The following is a 20925-nucleotide window of genomic DNA, read 5'->3' as shown; positions in this document are numbered from 1 at the left end:
GTTTCAGGGTTGTTCATCTACATGCTCGTCATCCTCATCGGGGTCTCAACCTGACTGCAATTTGTCGTCGTAACCGACTGTGGACAAATGCTCACATTCGGTGGCGTCTGTCACACTTTCACTGTACAGGGCAGATGGCAGACAGTGTGTATGGAGTCATGTGGGTGAGCGGTTTGCTGATGTCAACGTTGTGGATCGAGTGGCCCATGGTGGTTGTGGGGTTATGGTATGGGCAGGCATATGTTATGGACAACAAACACAGAGGCATTTTATTGATGGCATTTTGAATACACAGAGATACCATGATGAGATCCTGAGGCCCATTGTTGTGTCATTCACCCACGACCATCACCTCATGTTGCAGCATGATAATGCACGGCAACATGCAAGAATCTGTACACAATTCCTGGAAGCTGAAAACATCCCAGTTCTTGCATGGCCAACATATTCACCAGACATGTCACTCATTGAGTATGTTTGGGATGCTCTGGATCAGCGTATATACGACAGCGTGTTCCAGGTCCTGCCAATATCCAGCAACTTCGCACAGCCATTGAAGAGGAGTAGACCAACATTCCACAGGCCACAATCAACAACCTGATCAACTCGAACTCCAACTTCGCAACCTGCAAAGAAAATGTGTTACACTGCGTGAAGCAAATGGTGGTCACACCAGATACTGACGTTTTTTTTTGTTTTTGTTTTTTTAAATGGGGCCAAAAACAAAAGTGTTGCGTTCAGTGTATTTTGTTCAGTGTACGTAAACCTACCAACATCTATTGTCATGATTTTTTGGAATGACTTATCGCGAGAGGAAAAAATTATGTTTTAGTTGCATAACATCGGTTAATGGAAACGCTGTTATTTTGCAAAAGTTTTTTATCAACATTTAGAAAATATCTTAAAAGTTTTGCGCAAATCTGTAATGGACTACTGTGTGTGCTCAGTTCACCTTTGTCCGGTCTCGTCCAAACACGTGAATGTACGTCAAGCAGAATGTCAATGTGCGGTTGTATGTACCTGGTTGTAATCTTGTGGATTTACCCTGTGAATATTATTAAAGGGAGAAGGATTTATAAAGCAACTGTTAAACTCAGAGAAATAAGGGAAAGTTACAATAAGCATAAATTTAAACTTAATTCATAAATTAACTGAAATGCAGAAAAGTCAGAATACAATCTAATGAGGTGAAGCTTGACCGAAAATACTAAAATATAATTGTTTGATAATATCATGACAGCAAAATGTCTGAGCCTACTGCAGAGGACAATGGAAAGTTGACCAGCCAACAAGACCTTTGCATTCCAGAAAAAGAGGCCCCAAAAGACTCCTGCTGCTCGAGTCTAAAGGTACTTGTACTTTACTTTACTGAGTGTTGGTGTAAAACAAAAAATTTTAGTCTTAATCAAATCAAGTCTTAATTTGAATAAAGATAATTTAATTACTGTCTAGTATTTATCACAAGTCTGATAAATCAGTTCTCTTTCCATTGTAAATTTTCTTCAAGATTTTCATTGTGGCCCTCTCCTTCGCCTACTTCTCCAAAACTCTGTGTGGGACCTACATGAAAAGTGCTATCACTCAGATTGAGAGGAGATTTGACCTTTCCAGCTCTGCTGTGGGCCTCGTTGATGGAAGTTTTGAAATGGGTTTGTATAAGGATCTCACAATGGCTCAACAAAAAAAAATGGCCTATTAATTGCAAAAAAATCATAACTAGTGTAAAGTAATAATAATAAAAAAGGTTTAAGTATTTTAACATTTTATTTTGGAATGTTGTAAAACATTCTAGAAATCTGAATAGGGCTTTTTTGCCCCTACTGTGCCAGATATTGTCCAAACTACCAACATAGGCTCATTGGAAAACCAGGACTCTACCTACATTGTTTTTTTAATTTAAAACATTATATACTATGTTATAACCTCAAAACACTTTTACCATAGTGCATGATTTGTAAAGTAATACAAGTAATACGTTTGCATTACATAACCATCTCCATAGGTATAGCTTTTCTGATGTTGTAAACTCCAAGGCTCACCTGGTACAGCATTGCACTTCATGATAAAAGAGCTCAGAGACTTGTAAAAGCAAGCTAAATTGACATAGTTGTTTCAGCAAATCTGTTTATATCTTGCGTTTTCTATATGTTGTGTCGATTTAGGGTATAGGGTTTAATGTAGACCATACGTTGTTTTCAACACTTTTTAGCAGAGGTGGGACAAAGTCATTGTTATGCAAGTCACAAGTAAGTCTCAAGTCTTTTCCCTCGAGTCCCAAGTCAAGTCGAGTCAAAGATGAGGCAAGTCCCGAGTCGAGTCAAAAGTCAAAGCCAACAAGTCTCAAGTCGAGTCCAAAGTCCTACCATTTTAGTTTCGAGTCATTTCAAGTCGTCTTACCACAGAAATAAAATGCATACAAATCATGTATGTCTGTAAGATTTGTATTTATTTAAACCTCTTTTTATACAATGACATTAATCAAATACAGTAAAAAAACAGAAAATTTAATTTTCACTAAAAAATTCACATGAATTTATTTCTTCTGCTGAACAGGAAGGAAGGGGGGGCGGGAGATGGGTGCAACTAGGGGTGTGCCGGTTTCAGATTTGGTGATGACGGTTATGACGTGAGTCAAATGTGACGGTTCGTTCGTAACATAACTGTCGGAGGGGGGGGGGGGCTTTGAATAAAAGTAATATTTGTGTAGTGTTCAATGTTGTTATCAATAGAGATACGCGAATGGTGTATTATTTCATCCGCAACCGCATCACAAAACTCATCATCCGCACCAACTTTTTTTGACCAGATTTCAAAGCCGCAAGAATGCCCTTGTCTGTTCTAGAAAGGATGCAGCAAATATATTTAATGCGAATGTATGAGGCCTACGCTGAGTTTCATTCATTTACGATGAGATGCGCTCTAGTTCAGCTTCACAATGCAATGCAAGTGAACGCGGCGCATCGGAGCCTCAATGTCACGGTTATTTATTGTCTCCTATTGATACTTTGCACGTGACGTCACAAGTACTGGCTGGCGGGCAAGAACGTCGTTCTCCAGCAATGAAACCCAGTAAACTAATCAAGGGTCGCCAGTTTTGCTATACAAAAGTTGGTGTTTTGAGGTGTAAACGACATGCCAGATAGTTGTTGTGCAATTGGATGCACTAACCGCAGATGAGATAAGCAACCTTCACAGTATACACACGTCTGTGCATATTACCATCAAAGGTAATTTCAACATTTGATTGAATACAATGGGTGTATGATCATGTAATTAATCGTGTCTTTAAGTTACTGTAGTTTTGTCAATCAACACCACCAGTATTCACCAGCTGGTTCGGCGAGTCAGGTGTTTGTGTTATGAGTCTAAGCTAGGCTAACTGTACGTTCACACCGCCGCCAGCGAGAGCGGCAAAATTAATTGAAAATGAATGATTTCCAGGCACTTTGACGCTCTCGCCGGTGGCGGTGTGAACGCACAGTAACAGCTGTCGTCTTTTGCTAACAATAACAGAAGTGTGTGATAGATATCGCAAACCTCAAAACAACCTATGATTTTCAATGAGAACCAGAGATGACCCAACAGTAGAGCTAGATTATTTACGGAGGAATTATTACTGCTCGATTATCTTAAAAAAACTTGTCTGCTTTACACAATTTAGTTACCTTGGAGTTAATCCTAGTCCGTAGTTATGCAGCTAGCTCGCTAACAGACTTGATATCTACTAGAAAGACAGGACTCAACGTTGAAAATACTCATTTGTTGGCCGCCAGGTATCCGTGGTAGTCACGTGACTGCAAAGTATCAATTAGGCCTGTCACGATAACAAATTTTGCTGGACGATAAATTGTCCAAGAAATTATCGCGATAAACGATAATATTGTCGTTCTGAGACCATTTTCATTTAATATAATTATAATGGCATAATAATGCAGGTACACCTTTTCAACGATCTATAAACTTTTATTTCTAAAGAATATTAAACATTGAAAACGGAAAACATTTTAAATATCCAAAAAAATGAACAAAACAACCAAAAACAATGAAAGCAATGGACTCTTAGTGTCTGTTAACAAAATAAATGTCTGTTAATATATAAAATGAAACAAAATTGCACTTCAAAAAATATTAAACATTAGGCTTTAGACATTATTAAATGGTGATACATTCCATAACAGGCAAAACTGACAGTTAGGACCTTTGTAAACAAATAAAAAAAAGCCTCAACAAGCCATATCGCACAATTTTGCACTGTTACTTTGTCAAGTGATTGTGTACTGTCGGGAAGACGGAGACGCACTTTATTGCGTGTGTATGCTACGCACTGAAAATACTTGGTTAGGATTAGGGGTGAGGAGTGCGTGCGTATTACACGCCATAAAGAGCGTATCATATGCACGCAAAAACTATTTTTGGCGTATAAATGGCACGAGAAATAACATTCGTGGTATAGATATGCATTTTCATGTGATCGGGCTCGCTGTCGCAACTCACAACTAGCATCTTCTCTCTCTCCCGGCAGTAGCCGCAAACAGTCCCGCCGGCGCTTTCCCACACAAAGACCATGTGACTGACAAGCGCCGCGCCGCCGCCTCCCCACACAAAGACCATGCAACTGACAACAAGAGGGTTCACTCCTCCTATACGCTAAAGAACCAAGAGTGGTCATCCAGTCTCTTTGGTAGAGAGAGAGAGAGACGAGGAAAACAAACAAGCATGCAAATGGAATTATCGCGGCCGGAAAAATTATCGAGCTCATTTTTTTTATCGTGCGATTAATCGACTTATCGACTATCGCGACAGGCCTAGCATCAATAGGTTTTAATTATTAAATACATGCAATAGGCTCTATGCACGAACGCTGCTAACGTATTTCCGGTAGGATCTCAGCCGGCGTCTTTACTTCCGCATAGCGCGTTCTATAGGACAATTCACTTTAATAAAATTCATTTTCTCAGAAACGGAGACAACGATTTTAGAAACTGATTCGCTAGTCGGATTTTTTTGCAATATGAGAGAATACTCACAAAACGAACTTCGCTTTAAAGAAAGGATTTCTACAAAGCAAAACTTAATGAAGTGGTAAAAATCATGTCTGACGATTTACAAAACAAAACTTCATTAAGTGGTAAAAACCATGTCTCCCGATTGCAAATGTTCATTGCTAATGTTTATAATTGCAAATGTTTTTCATTTGTTTAATAAATCGCATAATGATGGCATATCATTATATCATAGCTTTTATTTCTATCTAAAATAATTGGGTCGGTCAGGGGGTACTTGGCAAAGAATCAAATACAGTTGGAAACGACGTAGACCATTAATAACACAGACTGTTAACAATTGTTTTTAATTAGTATTTAAACATTCTCTATGATAAAAATTTTTTTTGTAAAAAATATTTTAATAACACGGTTTTGGCGGTTATATAGATCTAATGATGGTGTTCAACTATAACCGTCGGTCTCACGGTTATATACTAACCGTCACACTCCTAGGTGCAACTGTGATGCAATTATTAATAATTGTAATTTTTGCATCACAATAAGTGTATTGTCAAAACATTTTAGTAACTAAACTGAATTTTATTAGGTTTAGTGACAACATGTTACAATGTTTACATGGTTCAATTTATGGTAAGCTACGCTTTTTTATTATTTCAGTTCAATTCACTTATTATGATTTGATTTAATATTGACTCATTTGGATAAATATTAGGTAGGCTACACAAGATAGGCATTCATTTTTCTCAAGAAAAAAACAACTCACCTAATGCTGTAGCCTAAACATACAGAGAGCCCTATCAGCTGGCAGTATTATTTAAGGTTAAAAATAACACAAATTAAATATAATGCATTTTTTTTATAATAATAACAACTTTATTTAATGATATAAGTAAAAATATAATAAACATGCAATAGTACACATATTTAGCAAAAGACTCTCTATAGCTCTTTTTTCTAGCCAACTAACGTGCCTATATTATGGTCATTAAATGCTTTCCTGAGGTAAATGTTATGTGACATAATTGTTCTCCAACTGTTTTATTGACCCCTTTGATTGATGGCTCGATATTATGTATGAGGAAAATACATTTCGGTAAGCTGTACTGTATCTTTCAACAGTGTTCATTCGTGTTTAACGTTATTTACTATCAGCTAGAGATGATCGGTTCACGTGCCGCTAGGGATCTGTCGTGTCACATTTACAAGCGCCAAAACGGTATTTATTGTCTGAATTTCGTAATAAAAGTGACAGAATCTGAGAGCAGAGATTTTTTATATCATAACTAACCTGCTCTGTCAAGTCTGTCGGTCTCCGTGTCCTCTTCATTCGTTCAAATTCGTAGCATGCGTTGTGCTTGTTGCGCTTCATTGGTTGTCTGGCAATGTGCCTGCTTAGATGCTGTCGAATCAAAACAACGCGGGACTACAGTGATTGGATGTCGTGCAGGCAGCGCGCGCGCTCTCTGCATGCATACCAAGCCCCCAATGTTTCTGAAAACATTGAAGCTTCCCTGGGCGCCGCCATTGGCTAGCAGACCATCACCTGCTGTTAGCATCCCATTGACTCCCATTCATTTTGGCGTCACTTTGACAGCGAATAACTTTACATCTGAGGCGTTTAAAGACTCCATTTGTCCATTATTTATTTCTAAAGAAACACGAACATGTATGAAAGGCTCCATTACCTTGTATCTTACGTTATGGCCCCGTATAAGCAGTTTTTGTAAAAATAGGCTAACGATTGCGTCATACCCACGCGACTCTCTGTCGCACAGTAAAGAATTACCGTATGGACAGGAGGAGAAGCTCGCGCGCAATAGGGGGGACGTGGAGGCAAAGTGACAAAGTAATTAATCAAAATACTTAGAAAACGTTACTCCTGCTCCTAGCTCATGGACAGCTTCTACTCACACTCTCCGTCTCTGCAAGATTCGGAAGGGAATGATTGAGATTTCGCTTGGCACAGCTGCTAGAAGACAGACGGGTTGCTCACGTCACATCTACGTCGTCAAGCTCAGTTCGAGTCTGCGCAGTACGCTTGACCATCAGGAAGTTACTGCTTCTAATTGACTTCACTTGTCTCCGTTGAATCCAGGGGGGCAGCGTTTCATATTTTATTGAAGGTTCCCCGGGCGCCGCCATTGGCTATCAGACCATCACCTGCTGTTAGCATCCCATTGACTCCCATTCATTTTGGCGTCACTTTGACAGCGAATAACTTTACATCTGAGGCGTTTAAAGACTCCATTTGTCCATTATTTATTTCTAAAGAAACACGAAAATGTATAAAAGGCTCCATTACCTTGTATCTTACGTTATGGCCCCGTAGAAGCAGTTTTTGTAAAAATAGGCTAACGATTGCGTCATACCCACGCGACTCTCTGTCGCACAGTAGAGAATTACCGTATGGACAGGAGGAGAAGCTCGTGGGCAATCGGGGGGACGTGGAGGCAAAATGGCAAAGTAATTAATCAGAATACTTAGCAAAAGTTTCTCCTGCTCCAAGATCATGGACACCTCCTACTCACACTCTCCGTCTCTGCAAGTCTCGGAAGGAAATGATTCAGATTTCGCTTGGCACAGCTACTAGAAGACAGACGGGTTGCTCACGTCACATCTACGTCGTCAAGCTCAGTTTGAGTCTGCGCAGTACGCTCGACCATCAGGAAGTAAGAGTTTCTAATTGACTTCACTTTCCTCCGTTGAATCCAATGGGGTCGCTGTGTCCAGTTTATATACTGTCTATGATGCATACAGGTGGTGCACATTTTTTCACAGATGCAGATAAACAGAGCGGCGTGTGAACGTTTTTTCCCCAGTTTTCATGGGAAGTAGCAAGTCTTCTCGAGTCAAAAGGCGCAAGTCCAAGTGAAGTCACGAGTCATTGATGTTAAAGTCCAAGTCGAGTTGCAAGTCTTTGTACATTTTGTCGAGTCGAGTCTGAAGTCATCAAATTCATGACTCGAGTCTGACTCGAGTCCAAGTCACATGACTCGAGTCCACACCTCTGCTTTTTAGCACCGTTAACTGGACATTTCATTTCCAAACTGCCAAGATACACATGACAACCAACGTAATAAAATGTTGTCCGTTTCATGTTCATCTGTTTCGGATAAAACTGAACATGCTTTAAGCGCCACTATGTGGGCATTTCACTATAAAATTGTCACAAAATGTGCAAGAAGCAACACAGTGTCATTTTTGCAATAATGTTGTCACAGGAAATTTTTTCACTGAGCCTGGGTTGCACAATACAACAGTGAATGGACCGTGGATTGTCCATTTCATGCTAAAATAAGTGTGCTTACATGCTTTGTGTATTTTCATTTTCTTGATTAACTGGTTGTTCTCTGGATGCTTTTCTGCAGGTAACCTGCTCTTTCTTGCAGCGGTTAGTCATTTTGGAGCGAGACTGCACAGGCCACGGCTCATAGGAATGGGCTGTTTCCTTATGGCCATTGGCTCAGCTCTCACTGGACTGCCACACTTTTTCATGGGGCGGTAAATTCATTCATACATGTATATTATTTCTAAACACAGTTAGCTTAGTTTATCATTTCTTATAAAGTTTCTCATGTTTCTTTCTTTCTCCCTGTCGGTTGTACTCCTACAGGTACAAGTATGACTCTGTAATGCAAGGCTCTTTAAACAAGACTGTCAGTATATCTCCTTGTCTGTATCCCATGGTTCCAAACAATTATTCAAATGCACACATCAAGCCTTCTTATAACATTGGAACAGGTAACTGCTTTATATTTACCCCATAGCCTGATATACTGTAGGTCCTGATATATTTCAAGTGAACTGGTGTGACGTCATTTCGACATAAAATTAAATTAGTTTGGAGTTCGTTTCAGGAGTTTAAAACAGCTTTCCAAAGCGAAGTGACAGTCAAGTGACATGACTTGACTGGAGTGCCAGACGAGATTGTGCAAATATTACTTCCAGCAGCTGTGCATTTCCTGAAAAATAAATGCAAACCTTAGAACAAGCATCAACCAATCAGAATCAAGCTTTCAACAGCCCCGTAGCATAAAGAAATAAGAACCCGTCTTAGGTTCCAGGATTTGAACAATTGTCAAACAGCTCACCACATTTTCTTCAAAAAATGTCAAGTTATACATTTCTTTCAAAAATCTATTGAAACAGAGTTGACCATGATCACAAACACACACTGAAAGTTCTAAGTACTTCATGAACATGATTTCTACAATTTTAACCATAGACTGCGTGAAGGACCCTGGATCTAGTATGTGGATCTATGTGTTCTTGGGTAATGCGCTCAGAGGAATCGGAGAGACTCCAGTCACACCGCTCGGCATATCTTACATTGATGACTTTGCAAAAGCAGAAAACTCAGCATTTTACATTTGTAAGTAAAATGTGGAGATTTTATTTATTATTATTTTTACTAGAGGTCAGAAACTCTATTGTGTTACAGCATAGAAGTATAAATTACATTAGCACAACAAAAAACGATATCTGGATTATGCTATCCACATACATTTTATAGCTATCTCTGCATGTCAGCCATTGTGTTTGTGAGCTTTTAAACCCTTGTGAAAAATGATAGTGCCTAATTTAACTGAATGTGCACTTGTAGTGTACTTCAAATATTTAAGTATATTTACAAAAACTGCACTGAAATAAAAAGGCCACTTGTTGTAAGTGTACAGAAAGAGAGTACACTTTTATTAACACACTTAAATGCAATAATGTCAAATTGAAAGTTTTACTTTAAAGTAAATTTAAAATATGTTTTAATATTTTGTTGTGCTTTAAAGAAGTACACTTTTCCATAAATGTAACCATATTTAAAAGTCAAAAGAAGTAATTATTATGAAATTACATGTATAGTTCAGCTAACTGCATTTATTATCAATTTAAACTATAATACATTTTCATTTCAATGCAATTAACATGCAGTTAAGTGTCCGAACACATTACATTTACTTCACACTTAAGTATATTCTGCTAAAGTATAAAGTATGCTAAAGTATACTTCTTGTTCACAAGGGAAGAGCAAACTCAGCACAATATTTATTTATTTATTTTTCTGGAAATGTTCAGTTAAAAACTCTGTTTTGATTTTTAGCTTGTCTTCAGACCATTATGCTGCTGGGTCCCATGTTTGGATTCATACTGGGCTCTATGTGTGCCAGACTGTATGTGGATATTGGATTTGTCAGTGTTGGTAAGCATTTCAGAACCAGTTTAATTAATGTCACCAGTGCTGTGCGTATTCATATAGTTTCATTTGTGTTCCCTCATTCTCTTGCAGACAGTGTGACCATTACCCCACAGGATGCACGCTGGGTTGGTGCTTGGTGGCTGGGCTTCTTCGTGTCATCTGCCATCTTACTACTTGCTGGTATTCCTTTTTGGTTCCTGCCCAGGTCTTTAATCAAACAAGGAGAGGAAGGGAAGGAAAACTCTACCATGGATCAGGGAAACAAAGAGCAACCTGTCCTCCCAACCACAAACTCAATGAATCTGTCCGACATTGCAAAAGGCAACTTCCTTCCACCACTTTAATAAATGCAGTATGGTTTGAACTATTTGTTTTTATATTCCTTTTCCCATCTCTCTTTAAAACTGCTAAAAATATCAGTACTTCACCAGGAGTCACTCTAATTTGTAAGACAGGTACCTTTTAAACAGGTCTTAAAGATGATCACATGTTTTATCTGAAGTTAAGCTAACATCTATGCAAATCTCACTCTCTGTATTCTATTTGTAAATGTTAAGGATTCTTGCCTTCACTGAAAAGACTACTGTGCACTCCCGCATACTTCCTGTTGCTGTGTGGGACTGTTTTGAAGTTCAACTCTTTCATCGGACTGCTCACATTCAAAGCCAAATACATGGAGCAACAGTTTGGCCAGTCTGCATCCAGAGCAAACTTCCTTATTGGTAAGAAGTCTTTTCATGTAAATGTCCAGGCCGTTGATTGTTTTGTTCAGTGTCTGGTGCCTAATTGGGGTTATGAACAACCCCTACCATTTTGAATTCCAAATATAAATTTAAAGGGACACTCCACCCATTTGCATTAAGCTTTGCATTGTTAGAAACCCAGTCATACTATTGAATGGTCGTGCAACACTCTCTCATTTTCCCCTGAGACGGGAGAAATCCGTTATTTACCTCTTACACTTCCTCCTACAATGACACAAAAATCGTCATTTTGCGTCATTGTCAGAGGAAGTGTAAGAGGGGGGGATTTCTGTTGAGACTACAAGCACTAGTTCCTCATCTTTCCCAGGGGGCGGGACCCGCTCACGCTACAGACCTATTACAGATCAGTGGGTGGGACTTTACTCTCTGAAACTGAAAGCAATATCCTCCATCTTGTTTGAAGCTAAGCTAACAGACGCTGTGGAGACAGATGTACAGTTATGACAATAGCGGAGGAGAGTGCTCAATATGATATAGAAGAAGAGGATTTCGGAAGTCTGATGCTTGAATCAGGTGTTTGTGGCTACCTTTACAAGCCGCATTATAGCGAAGAGCAGCCGAGGCAGAAGACCTGCCTGCCGCAGACGAGGAGCCCGGACTGGCTCGAGTTAGGGCGGACTGGTGGCGCCGGTGATCTCACTATGCAACTACGAACCGCTACGAACACAGAGATAGAGTCCGTCTGCGGCAAAGAATTTCAACGATGACAATTTCTCCTGGACGAAATCTCTGAATCAGACGAGGACACGGACGTTTGTGTTGAGAACTATCCTAGTTTCGCACTGCATATGTTCTGACTGAACATCCAGGTACCATGCAATAATTCACATTTTCGAAAGAAATACAAACGAGGAGTAATGCACTAATGAGTTCACCAACTAACTAGACATTTTGTGTGAATGTGAAATGAATTTCAAGCTCTGGTGGTAGCTAGCCTTGTAGACGGAAGAGTGATTTCTCTTATAGGCAGATATGTGCTTTCTGGATTAGTGGGAGTGGCTTGCGGAGCTGTGCAATGTGGTGAATTGTGGGAGTTGTTGTCTTTCATACAAATGCGTCCTGAAGTTATTTTTTGTCTTTCCTCGGTCACGAAGGCACCAAATTAGACCCACTTTAAATAAAAAACAATGTTCAAATGGATGGAATGCCCCTTTAAGATGTGTATTTCAATGTAATATTTAGTTTTAAAAATGTAGATTTATATTTAACAAAACATAAATTATATACCAAAATAAAATAATAATAATACAAATAGTTTTTTTTGGGCAGAAAATACTAGTGTTTAGTGGCAAATCTGACTTTTAACAACAATTATTTTACATGCAAACTTTTTACACTTTAGCATTGTTTTAAAAAGGAGTACTTATAACTTATACACTCACCTAAAGGATTATTAGGAACACCTGTTCAATTTCTCATTAATGCAATTATCTAATCAACCAATCACATGGCAGTTGCTTCAATGCATTTAGGGGTGTGGTCCTGGTCAAGACAATCTCCTGAACTCCAAACTGAATGTCAGAATGGGAAAGAAAGGTGATTTAAGCAATTTTGAGCGTGGCATTGTTGTTGGTGCCAGACGGGCCGGTCTGAGTATTTCTCAATCTGCTCAGTTACTGGGATTTTCATGCACAACCATTTCTAGAGTTTACAAAGAATGGTGTGAAAAGGGAAAAACATCCAGTATGCGGCAGTCCTGTGGGCGAAAATGCCTTGTTGATGCTAGAGGTCAGAGGAGAATAGGCCGACTGATTCAAGCTGATAGAAGAGCAACTTTGACTGAAATAACCACTCGTTACAACCGAGGTATGCAGCAAAGCATTTGTGAAGCCACAACACGCACAACCTTGAGGCGGATGGGCTACAACAGCAGAAGACCCGACCACGTACCACTCATCTCCACCACAAATAGGAAACTGTTGGATTCTGTACTCACCACTGTTGTTCTGTGAACATAGAGAAACTGCTAACCGCCACTGCTGTCTGCCATCGCTGTTCTGCGGTAAGAAGACTCAGTTGTTAACTGCTGGATTCTGTACTGATTATTGCTGTTCTGTGAACATAGAGAACCTGATATCCGCCACTGCATTCTGCCATCGCTGCCCTGTGGTAAGAAGACTCAGTTGTTAACTGCTGGATTCTGTACTCACCACTGTAGTTCTGTGAACATAGAGAAACTGCTATCCACCGCTGCATGCTGTCATCGCTGTTTTGTGGTAAGAAGACTCAGTTGTTAACTGCTGGATTCTGTACTCACCACTGTTGTTCTGTGAACATAGAGAAACTACTATCCGCCACTGTATTCTGCCATTGCTGTCCTGAGGGAAGAAAACCCAGTTGTTAACTGTTGGATTCTGAACTCACCATTGTTGTTCTGTGAACATAGAGAAACTGTTAACTGCCACCGCTGTCTGCCATCGCTGTTTTGTGGTAAGAAGACTCAGTTGTTAACTGCTGGATTCTGTACTCACCACTGTTGTTCTGTGAACATAGAGAAACTACTATCCGCCACTGTATTCTGCCATTGCTGTCCTGAGGGAAGAAAACCCAGTTGTTAACGGTTGGATTCTGAACTCACCATTGTTGTTCTGTGAACATAGAGAAACTGTTAACTGCCACCGCTGTCTGCCATCGCGGTTCTGCGGTAAGAAGACTCAGTCGTTAACTGCTGGATTCTGTGCTTACCGCTGTTGTTTTGTGAACACAGAGAAACTGTTATCCGCCACTGCATGTCGCCGCTGTCCTGTGGGAGAAAGGTGACACTCAGTATCTGACGCTGTCCTGTGAAAAGAGAAAGCCCACCGTCTGCTGCCACCCACCTGTAGCCCCTTGTGCCCTGCCCACCACCTACTACTCTCTGCTCCACACCGAGAAGGTCCTGGCCCTCCGTCCCATCCCCGTTGTCCTGTGAAAGAGAGGTGACACTCAGTGATCTGATGCTGTCCTGTGAGAAGAGAAACCCCCTTGTCTGCTGATCCTTACCCGTGGCCTCCTGTGTCCTGCCCACCACTTACATTGGTCTGCTGTCTGTCATCTGCAGGTCCTGGCCTCTGGACCAATTCGTTTCCCGTCCCTTCCTTCCTCCTTCTATTGTGGTCCTGTGAGCAGAGCTACCCCCCCCCCTGTATTGCTCTGTGCAAGGAAGAGATCAACTGGTGGCCGACCAGATTCTTTTTATTATATTTAATAAAAAGAATCAAGCTTTTATATCACGTCGTTGTCTGACTCTTGGTGTTCTTGGTGTAGCTCCTCCGGAGTGGTGGTTATCCTCGGCCCTAGCGGTGACAATGTCACAAAGCTCGAATCATTTCAAATTGGTTTCTTGAACATGACAATGAGTTCACTGTACTAAAATGGCCCCCACAGTCACCAGATCTCAACCCAATAGATCATCTTTGGGATGTGGTGGAACGGGAGCTTCGTGTCCTGGATGTGCATCCCACAAATCTCCACCAACTGCAAGATGCTATCCTATAAATATGGGCCAACATTTCTAAAGAATGCTTTTAGCACCTTGTTGAATCAATGCCACGTAGAATTAAAGCAGTTCTGAAGGCGAAAGGGGGTCAAACACAGTATTAGTATGGTGTTCCTAATAATCCTTTAGGTGAATGTATATACAAATATATATTACTTTAAAATCTGTTACAAGTTTTTTAACTGAATGTAATGTTTTTGAACAATTGAGTGTTAATCTATTTACATTTTTTTTTATATTAAATGCAATTAGCTGAACTTTAGAGTGCTTTTTGACCCACTTAAGTAAGACTTGAGTACATCTTCATATGTAATTTCATAATTGCTTTTGTTGTCTTTGGAATATGGTTAAAGTACTGTCAAATGTACTGACAAGCATTTATGGTAACCACTTCTTTTGAAACTTGTATGTCATGTGTTTAAATATATTTGTAATTGCCCATTTGTAATGATAAACTTGCAGTTTAGTACATTTTATAATAAGTTAACTTTAAATGTACACTATTGAACAACACTACAGTAAAAATCAAGTACTTTACATGTGCTTTAGTATGTTTGTTAACACATCAGCATAGTATACTTCCTTAAAGCATGACAAAAGATTATTAAAACGTGATTTAACATGTAATTTGAAGTAAAACTTTTAATAATTTTGTATAACTTTTTTATAACTTTTAATAACTTCTCATATCTTTTGTCAACTTCAGTTACAGTATTTTGGTGCAAATTCATCTGCCACACCGAACCCCAGAAACCCAAGCATACAGCATAACTTACACTCAGAGTTTAAAGTTTGTCAGGCTTGACATTAATTGAAACTAAAGACCTGTCATGTCCCGCAGGTGTCCTGATCCTGCCTGTGGTTGCTGTGGGAATATTTTTGGGTGGTTTGTTAATGAAAAGATACAAGTTGAGCGTTGTTGCAGGGGCTCAGCTCTCCTTCATCACCTCCTTCTCTGCCTTCCTTCTCCTCCTCCTCCATTTCGGCACAAAGTGTGACAATCTGCCTGTGGCGGGGCTCACTGTGTCCTACAATGGGTAAAATGTTTGTATACCTCTGTAAGTCAGTGGTTCTCAAAATGTGTGGGGTGCAGAGGAATACACTCTCAAATCTAATTCACTTCCTCACGTTCAAATCTTTGACAATAGATGAAACAAAATCACATATTCTCTTGAGTAGGTACTTATTTTAAATAAGCAATTACTTCACAACCACTAAAAATGTATGTTCTATGTACTGTAGTATGTATGAATGTAATATGGACATTCTACATTCATCATGTTCTCATTATCATGTAACCTACCAGCATCAGTTGTGTCGCTTCACTGCCATTCATAAATCATCTACCGTGGCCTCATGATATAGTAAAGTGTCCATCGTATGCACACTTCAGAATCTCATCGGAAGAAGTAGGTAATCCAAGTATTTTTTTCTTTAATGAGTTTAGAGAATTCTGACATACTTATTTTGTCACATAATGTTTTTAGCGATTTCAAATGCAGACAGTGGGTTGAAAACACAATTGAGAACCACTGTTATAAGTGAACATTGGCTCTCAGCCGGAATATATAGCCACTGTGTTTCAAATCTGGAAACAATCACCAATCTCAGAATTCCTCCCCAGGACTCCTGATACATCTAATGATGAGCGCTCCCTTATGTCTCAGTGTAACCAGAACTGTTCCTGCTCTACATCTGAATGGGATCCTGTGTGCTCTGACAGTGGCATTACATACGTGTCGCCCTGTTTGGCAGGATGCACCGCCTCCACTGGACATGGCAAAAACACGGTATCTCTAGTATAATTGGATCTATTTTTCTTAAACTCTTTTATAAATCCAAGGCACCAAAGGAGTATTGCAAGCCGTCGTTTACATACTGTAATTTGAACAAACATGGTATTTTTTTTCTTCTCGTTTACGTTTGATTTTCACAGGTTTTCCAGAACTGCAGCTGTGTCTTAACCCCCTCACCAGTAGAGGGCAGCAGATCTGTGTCTCTGGGCCAGTGTCCCCGTGGGCCAGCATGTACCCGGAGTTTCACCTCTTACATGGCTGTAACTGTCCTCAGCTCCTTCATTAGCTCTCTGGGCACTACTCCTGGATACATGATCATTATACGGTCAGTTGCCACCAGGATAGAATTTAGTTACTGATCTCTGGTAAGACAAGAATGTGGTAGAAAGAATGTGTTTTCACTAGGACACATTTCTTGATACTTAGGTCACTTTTTCAAATCTCTTCACAGTGAGGACAACAGCAGTTTATGTGGGCTAAACTATGGATCATTTATCATTGCTTTGGCACAAAATTAATTCAATGACGACATCTTTCAATTTACATGAATTATTTTCTCACTTAGACACAAACACCACCAAAACTCTACTAACCTACAGCACTTTTACATACTCTTTTCAAAAGTTTAGCTTGAGTTCAAAACCTAACATAGTGCAAAAATGAAAAAGACCGCAATTTGCTACATTTCTACAGTAATCCCATATTGAAATATTTTTCCGAATCTAAAAACGAAATACTATCAAAACAATTAGATGTAGCTGAACACAAATGTTAGTCTTTCAACTTCATTACCATGTACAGTATACAAAAGGGGAAAACTTCTACAGTTAATCTTCTTGTACTACAATGTAAACATAGACCACGCAATGCACTGTAGTGCATTATAAACAATAGAGAGTGTCATTCTTGCTTTGTAAAGAAACTTTACAAAAGAAAACATTCCATAATGGTACCTGTTGTTAGTGTTTTATGAGTGACAAACTTTGTTTTGGTAGATGAAAATCTTTGCCAGTGTTATGGAAGTATGAGTTTATTTGAGACATGAATGAAGTGTTTTGTTAGGTCTAGTGCTTTGAAATGCTGTGCAAAGCTGAAATGTGGTTAGGAGAACTGTGTGAAGAGTTTTGAAAAAGTGACCAAAGGATTGAGAAATGTGTCCTAGCTATTGTAAAAAATAAAAATAAAAAATAACTGTAATAGCCTAATAATAATAACCTTGTAAAATATAATAAAAACATAGGCTTGGTTTCACAGACAGGATTAGGCTCTAGTTTAATTAGGAAATCTTAGTAGCTTTTATAAAAGTGCCTTAGAAACAATATTACTATTTATGGTTTATGGTTATTTTTATCTTGAGACAAAACAATGGCAGTGACATTTTAAGATCTGTCAGTTGCTTATACAAGTTGCTTTAAGTTAAAACAGCTCAAACATGTGTTTTAGTCTGGGACTAGGCTTGAACATTGTCTGTGAAACCTGTGGATTGTATTTAATATTTATTAAATATTTATAAATATTGAATGTGTGTGTGTGCGTGCGTGTGTGAAAAAATATATAAGTATATATTATATATTTGGACCTTTATAATTTAAGGTCCGATTCTCACTATTAATTAGTTGCTTATTAGTATGCATATTACTAGTATATTGGCTGTTTATTAGTACTTATAAAGCACATATTAATGCCTTAATCTGCATGACCATATTCTACATCCCTTAATCCATTCCTACATTTAACAACTACCTTACTAACTATTAATAAACAGTAAATTAGGAGTTTATTGAGGTAAAAGTTGTACTTAAAGGAGAACTCCGGTCAATTTTAACATTGAGCTCATTTTTTTGTCAATTTGGAGTGCTGTCAGTACAGAGAACAACGACAAAAATCAGTGTTGTCTACTAGTCAAGTCAAGTCAAGTCAAGTTTATTTATATAGCGCTTTTCACAACACAGGTTGTATCAAAGCAGCTTCACAGTAATAAATTAGAACAATACATCAATGTTTGTTTCTAGTGGAACGTCTACGTTTGGTAATGCTGATCAATAGTATCGTTGATTGATTAATTAAATTAAATATCCCCAAATATCCCCAACTGAGCAAGCCAAAGGCAACAGTGGCAAGGAACCGAAAAACTCCATCAGGTGACCTAATGGAGAAAAAAAAAAAAACCTTGGGAGAACCCGGGCTCAGTCGGGGGCCAGTTCTCCTCTGGCGTTTATGAACTAGAGGTCGGATTTAACTGTAGGATTAAAAGTATTATATGAATGCCTGGCTGAAGAGATGCGTCTTTAATCTAGTTTTAAACTGGGAGAGCGAGTCTGAGCAACGAACAGTATCCGGAAGACTATTCCAGAGTTTTGGTGCTAAATGTGAAAATGCTCTCCCTCCTTTGGTGGACCTAGATATCCTAGGTATGACCAAAAGCCTCGAATTTAGTGACCTTAAAGAGCGCGATGGATTATAGGGCGATAGAAGATCCGTTAAATAGACTGGAGCTAAGCCGTTTAGGGCTTTATAAGTCAGTAGCAATACCTTGTAATTAATACGGGACTTTATAGGTAACCAATGTAGGGATGATAAAATCGGTGTTATATGATCATATTTTCTTGATCTAGTTAGAACTCTAGCGGCGGCATTTTGGACTAACTGTAGCTTGTTTATTGAGGATGCAGGACAACCGGCTAATAACGCATTACAGTAATCTAGTCTCGAGGTCATGAATGCATGAACTAGCTTTTCTGCATCAGAAACTGATAGGATATTACGTAGCTTAGCAATGTTTCTAAGGTGGAAAAAGGCTGTTCTTGTAACATATGAAATATGATTTTCAAAAGACAGGTTGCAGTCTAATATAACACCCAGGTCTTTTACTGTAGAGGATGAAGTAACAGGACATCCTACTATGTTAAAGTTGTATTGTGAGAGGTTTTGTGGGTGGTTTTTTGAACCGATAAGTAGTACCTCTGTCTTGTCTGGATTTAATAAAAGAAAATTATGCGTCATCCAATCTTTTATATCTTTAACACACTCTGTCAATTTGGATAATTTAGCGTTTTCATCTGGCCGTGATGAAATATAGATTTGAGTGTCATCAGCATAACAATGGAAACTAATTCCATGTTTCCTTATAATATTTCCAAGTGGCAGCATATATATTGAGAATAATAGAGGGCCTAACACAGATCCCTGCGGCACTCCATAGTTTACTGGAGTTATGATAGATTTTTCTCCATTTAAATAAATAATACTACACTGTGTTATCCTCTTTTTAAAATTTGCACCCTGTTGACTTCAATGGGGCAAGTTTTAAACCTGCTTTTAGCCTCTTAACATCCTTGATGTGTCATTACAAGTGCACAGCCAATGTGAGTGATTCCTTCAGAGTGAACACGGGTGAATCTGACTGCAGTAGATGTGAAAGATATGAATAAAAGTGATGTTAATTCAGCCAGCGCACATACCTGTATTTACTTCCTGTTTTCGGTCGAAGTCCACAGTAGTCGATTGTCGAGTTCACGCGCATAGGTTTAGTTACCTATGATTACGCGAGTGAACTCGACAATCGACTACTGTGGACTTCGACCGAAAACAGGAAGTAAATACAGGTATGTGCACTGGCTGAATTAACATCACTTTAAAACTTGCCCCATTGAAGTCAACAGGGTGCACATTTTAAAAAGAGGATAACACGGTGTAGGCAACACCGATTTTTGTCGTTGTTCTCTGTACTGACAGCACTCCAAATTTACAAAAAAATGAGCTCAAAAATGAGTTCTCCTTTAATAGTGAACGTGTTCCCCAAACTAAAGTGTTACAGATTAAATGTACATACAATTCCATCCCTGTATGTTATGTATTTACTGTATATAATGTGTTTTTAGATGCATTAGCCCTGAGCTGAAGTCACTGGCATTGGGTATTCAAACTCTTGTGATGCGAACTCTAGGTACAATTAATATTAAGTTCATTGCTATTCAGTGTTACTTTAGCTATTAAGGCGAGAAAACATACATGTATACACACTTATAAGCTAGGCAATATTTTACTGTATTTTTTTATGCATTTTATGCTTTTTGCAAACTGCATTAATGTCTAATATTTTTTCTGGAGGTGGTATTCCTGCTCCGGTATATTTTGGAGCTCTCATTGACTCAACGTGTTTAAAATGGGGAATGAAGAAGTGCGGGGGGCGAGGAGCCTGTCGTATGTACAACTCAGATATGTACAGGTGTGTATTTGTGTATGTAATTATATGCCATTGTCTTTATTAGTAGGCTATAAAATATGGGAAAAAACATTTGATGCTTATAACATCTTTAAATGCCCATTTAGATATATTGGATATTTACTAAACAAAGTCCTAAAGCTCACATTTGGAAAACCTTGGATGTCTGTGCAAAAACCTTGGTGTCGTGTTTTCAGAGTAATCTTCTTGAGCCTGACCACATGTTTAAGGGGATGCTCCTACTTCTTCATCATTGCTGTCATCGTGCTGCTGCGGAAGCAGTTTAGTAAAGAAGAGGTCAAAGCATTACAGCAAACAGCCAGCAAACAACATGAAATTGAACTTCAGGCCCCAGAGAAGCGCCACCATGATGGATCTAAAACTGATACCACTGAAAAAACAGAAGCAACCAATACTGAAGGCTAGCGATGAGCATCGCAACATCGCTATGTAACTCTTTCAGGG

General features: G+C 39.0%; 1 protein-coding gene across 1 annotated transcript; it reads left to right on the top strand.

Moving 5' to 3' along the window:
• Nucleotides 1–1244: 1244 nt before the first annotated feature.
• On the top strand, nt 1245–20886 carry slco1e1 (solute carrier organic anion transporter family, member 1E1; the record flags this gene model as incomplete). The annotated part of the gene is made up of 14 exons (XM_081362918.1): nt 1245–1349; nt 1508–1649; nt 8375–8507; nt 8620–8747; nt 9232–9378; nt 10102–10200; nt 10288–10518; nt 10755–10919; nt 15281–15476; nt 16064–16229; nt 16376–16560; nt 20117–20181; nt 20346–20463; nt 20658–20886. 14 exons carry the CDS (start codon nt 1245–1247, stop codon nt 20884–20886), a joined length of 2109 nt encoding a protein of 702 aa, XP_081219044.1.
• Nucleotides 20887–20925: the final 39 nt, after the last annotated feature.

The sequence above is a fragment of the Scardinius erythrophthalmus genome, assembly GCF_964197995.2.
Source record: "Scardinius erythrophthalmus genome assembly, chromosome: 4".
Lineage (NCBI taxonomy): Eukaryota > Metazoa > Chordata > Actinopteri > Cypriniformes > Leuciscidae > Scardinius > Scardinius erythrophthalmus.
Note: the sequence above shows the minus strand (reverse complement) of the source record. Positions and strands in the feature narration are given on the sequence as shown.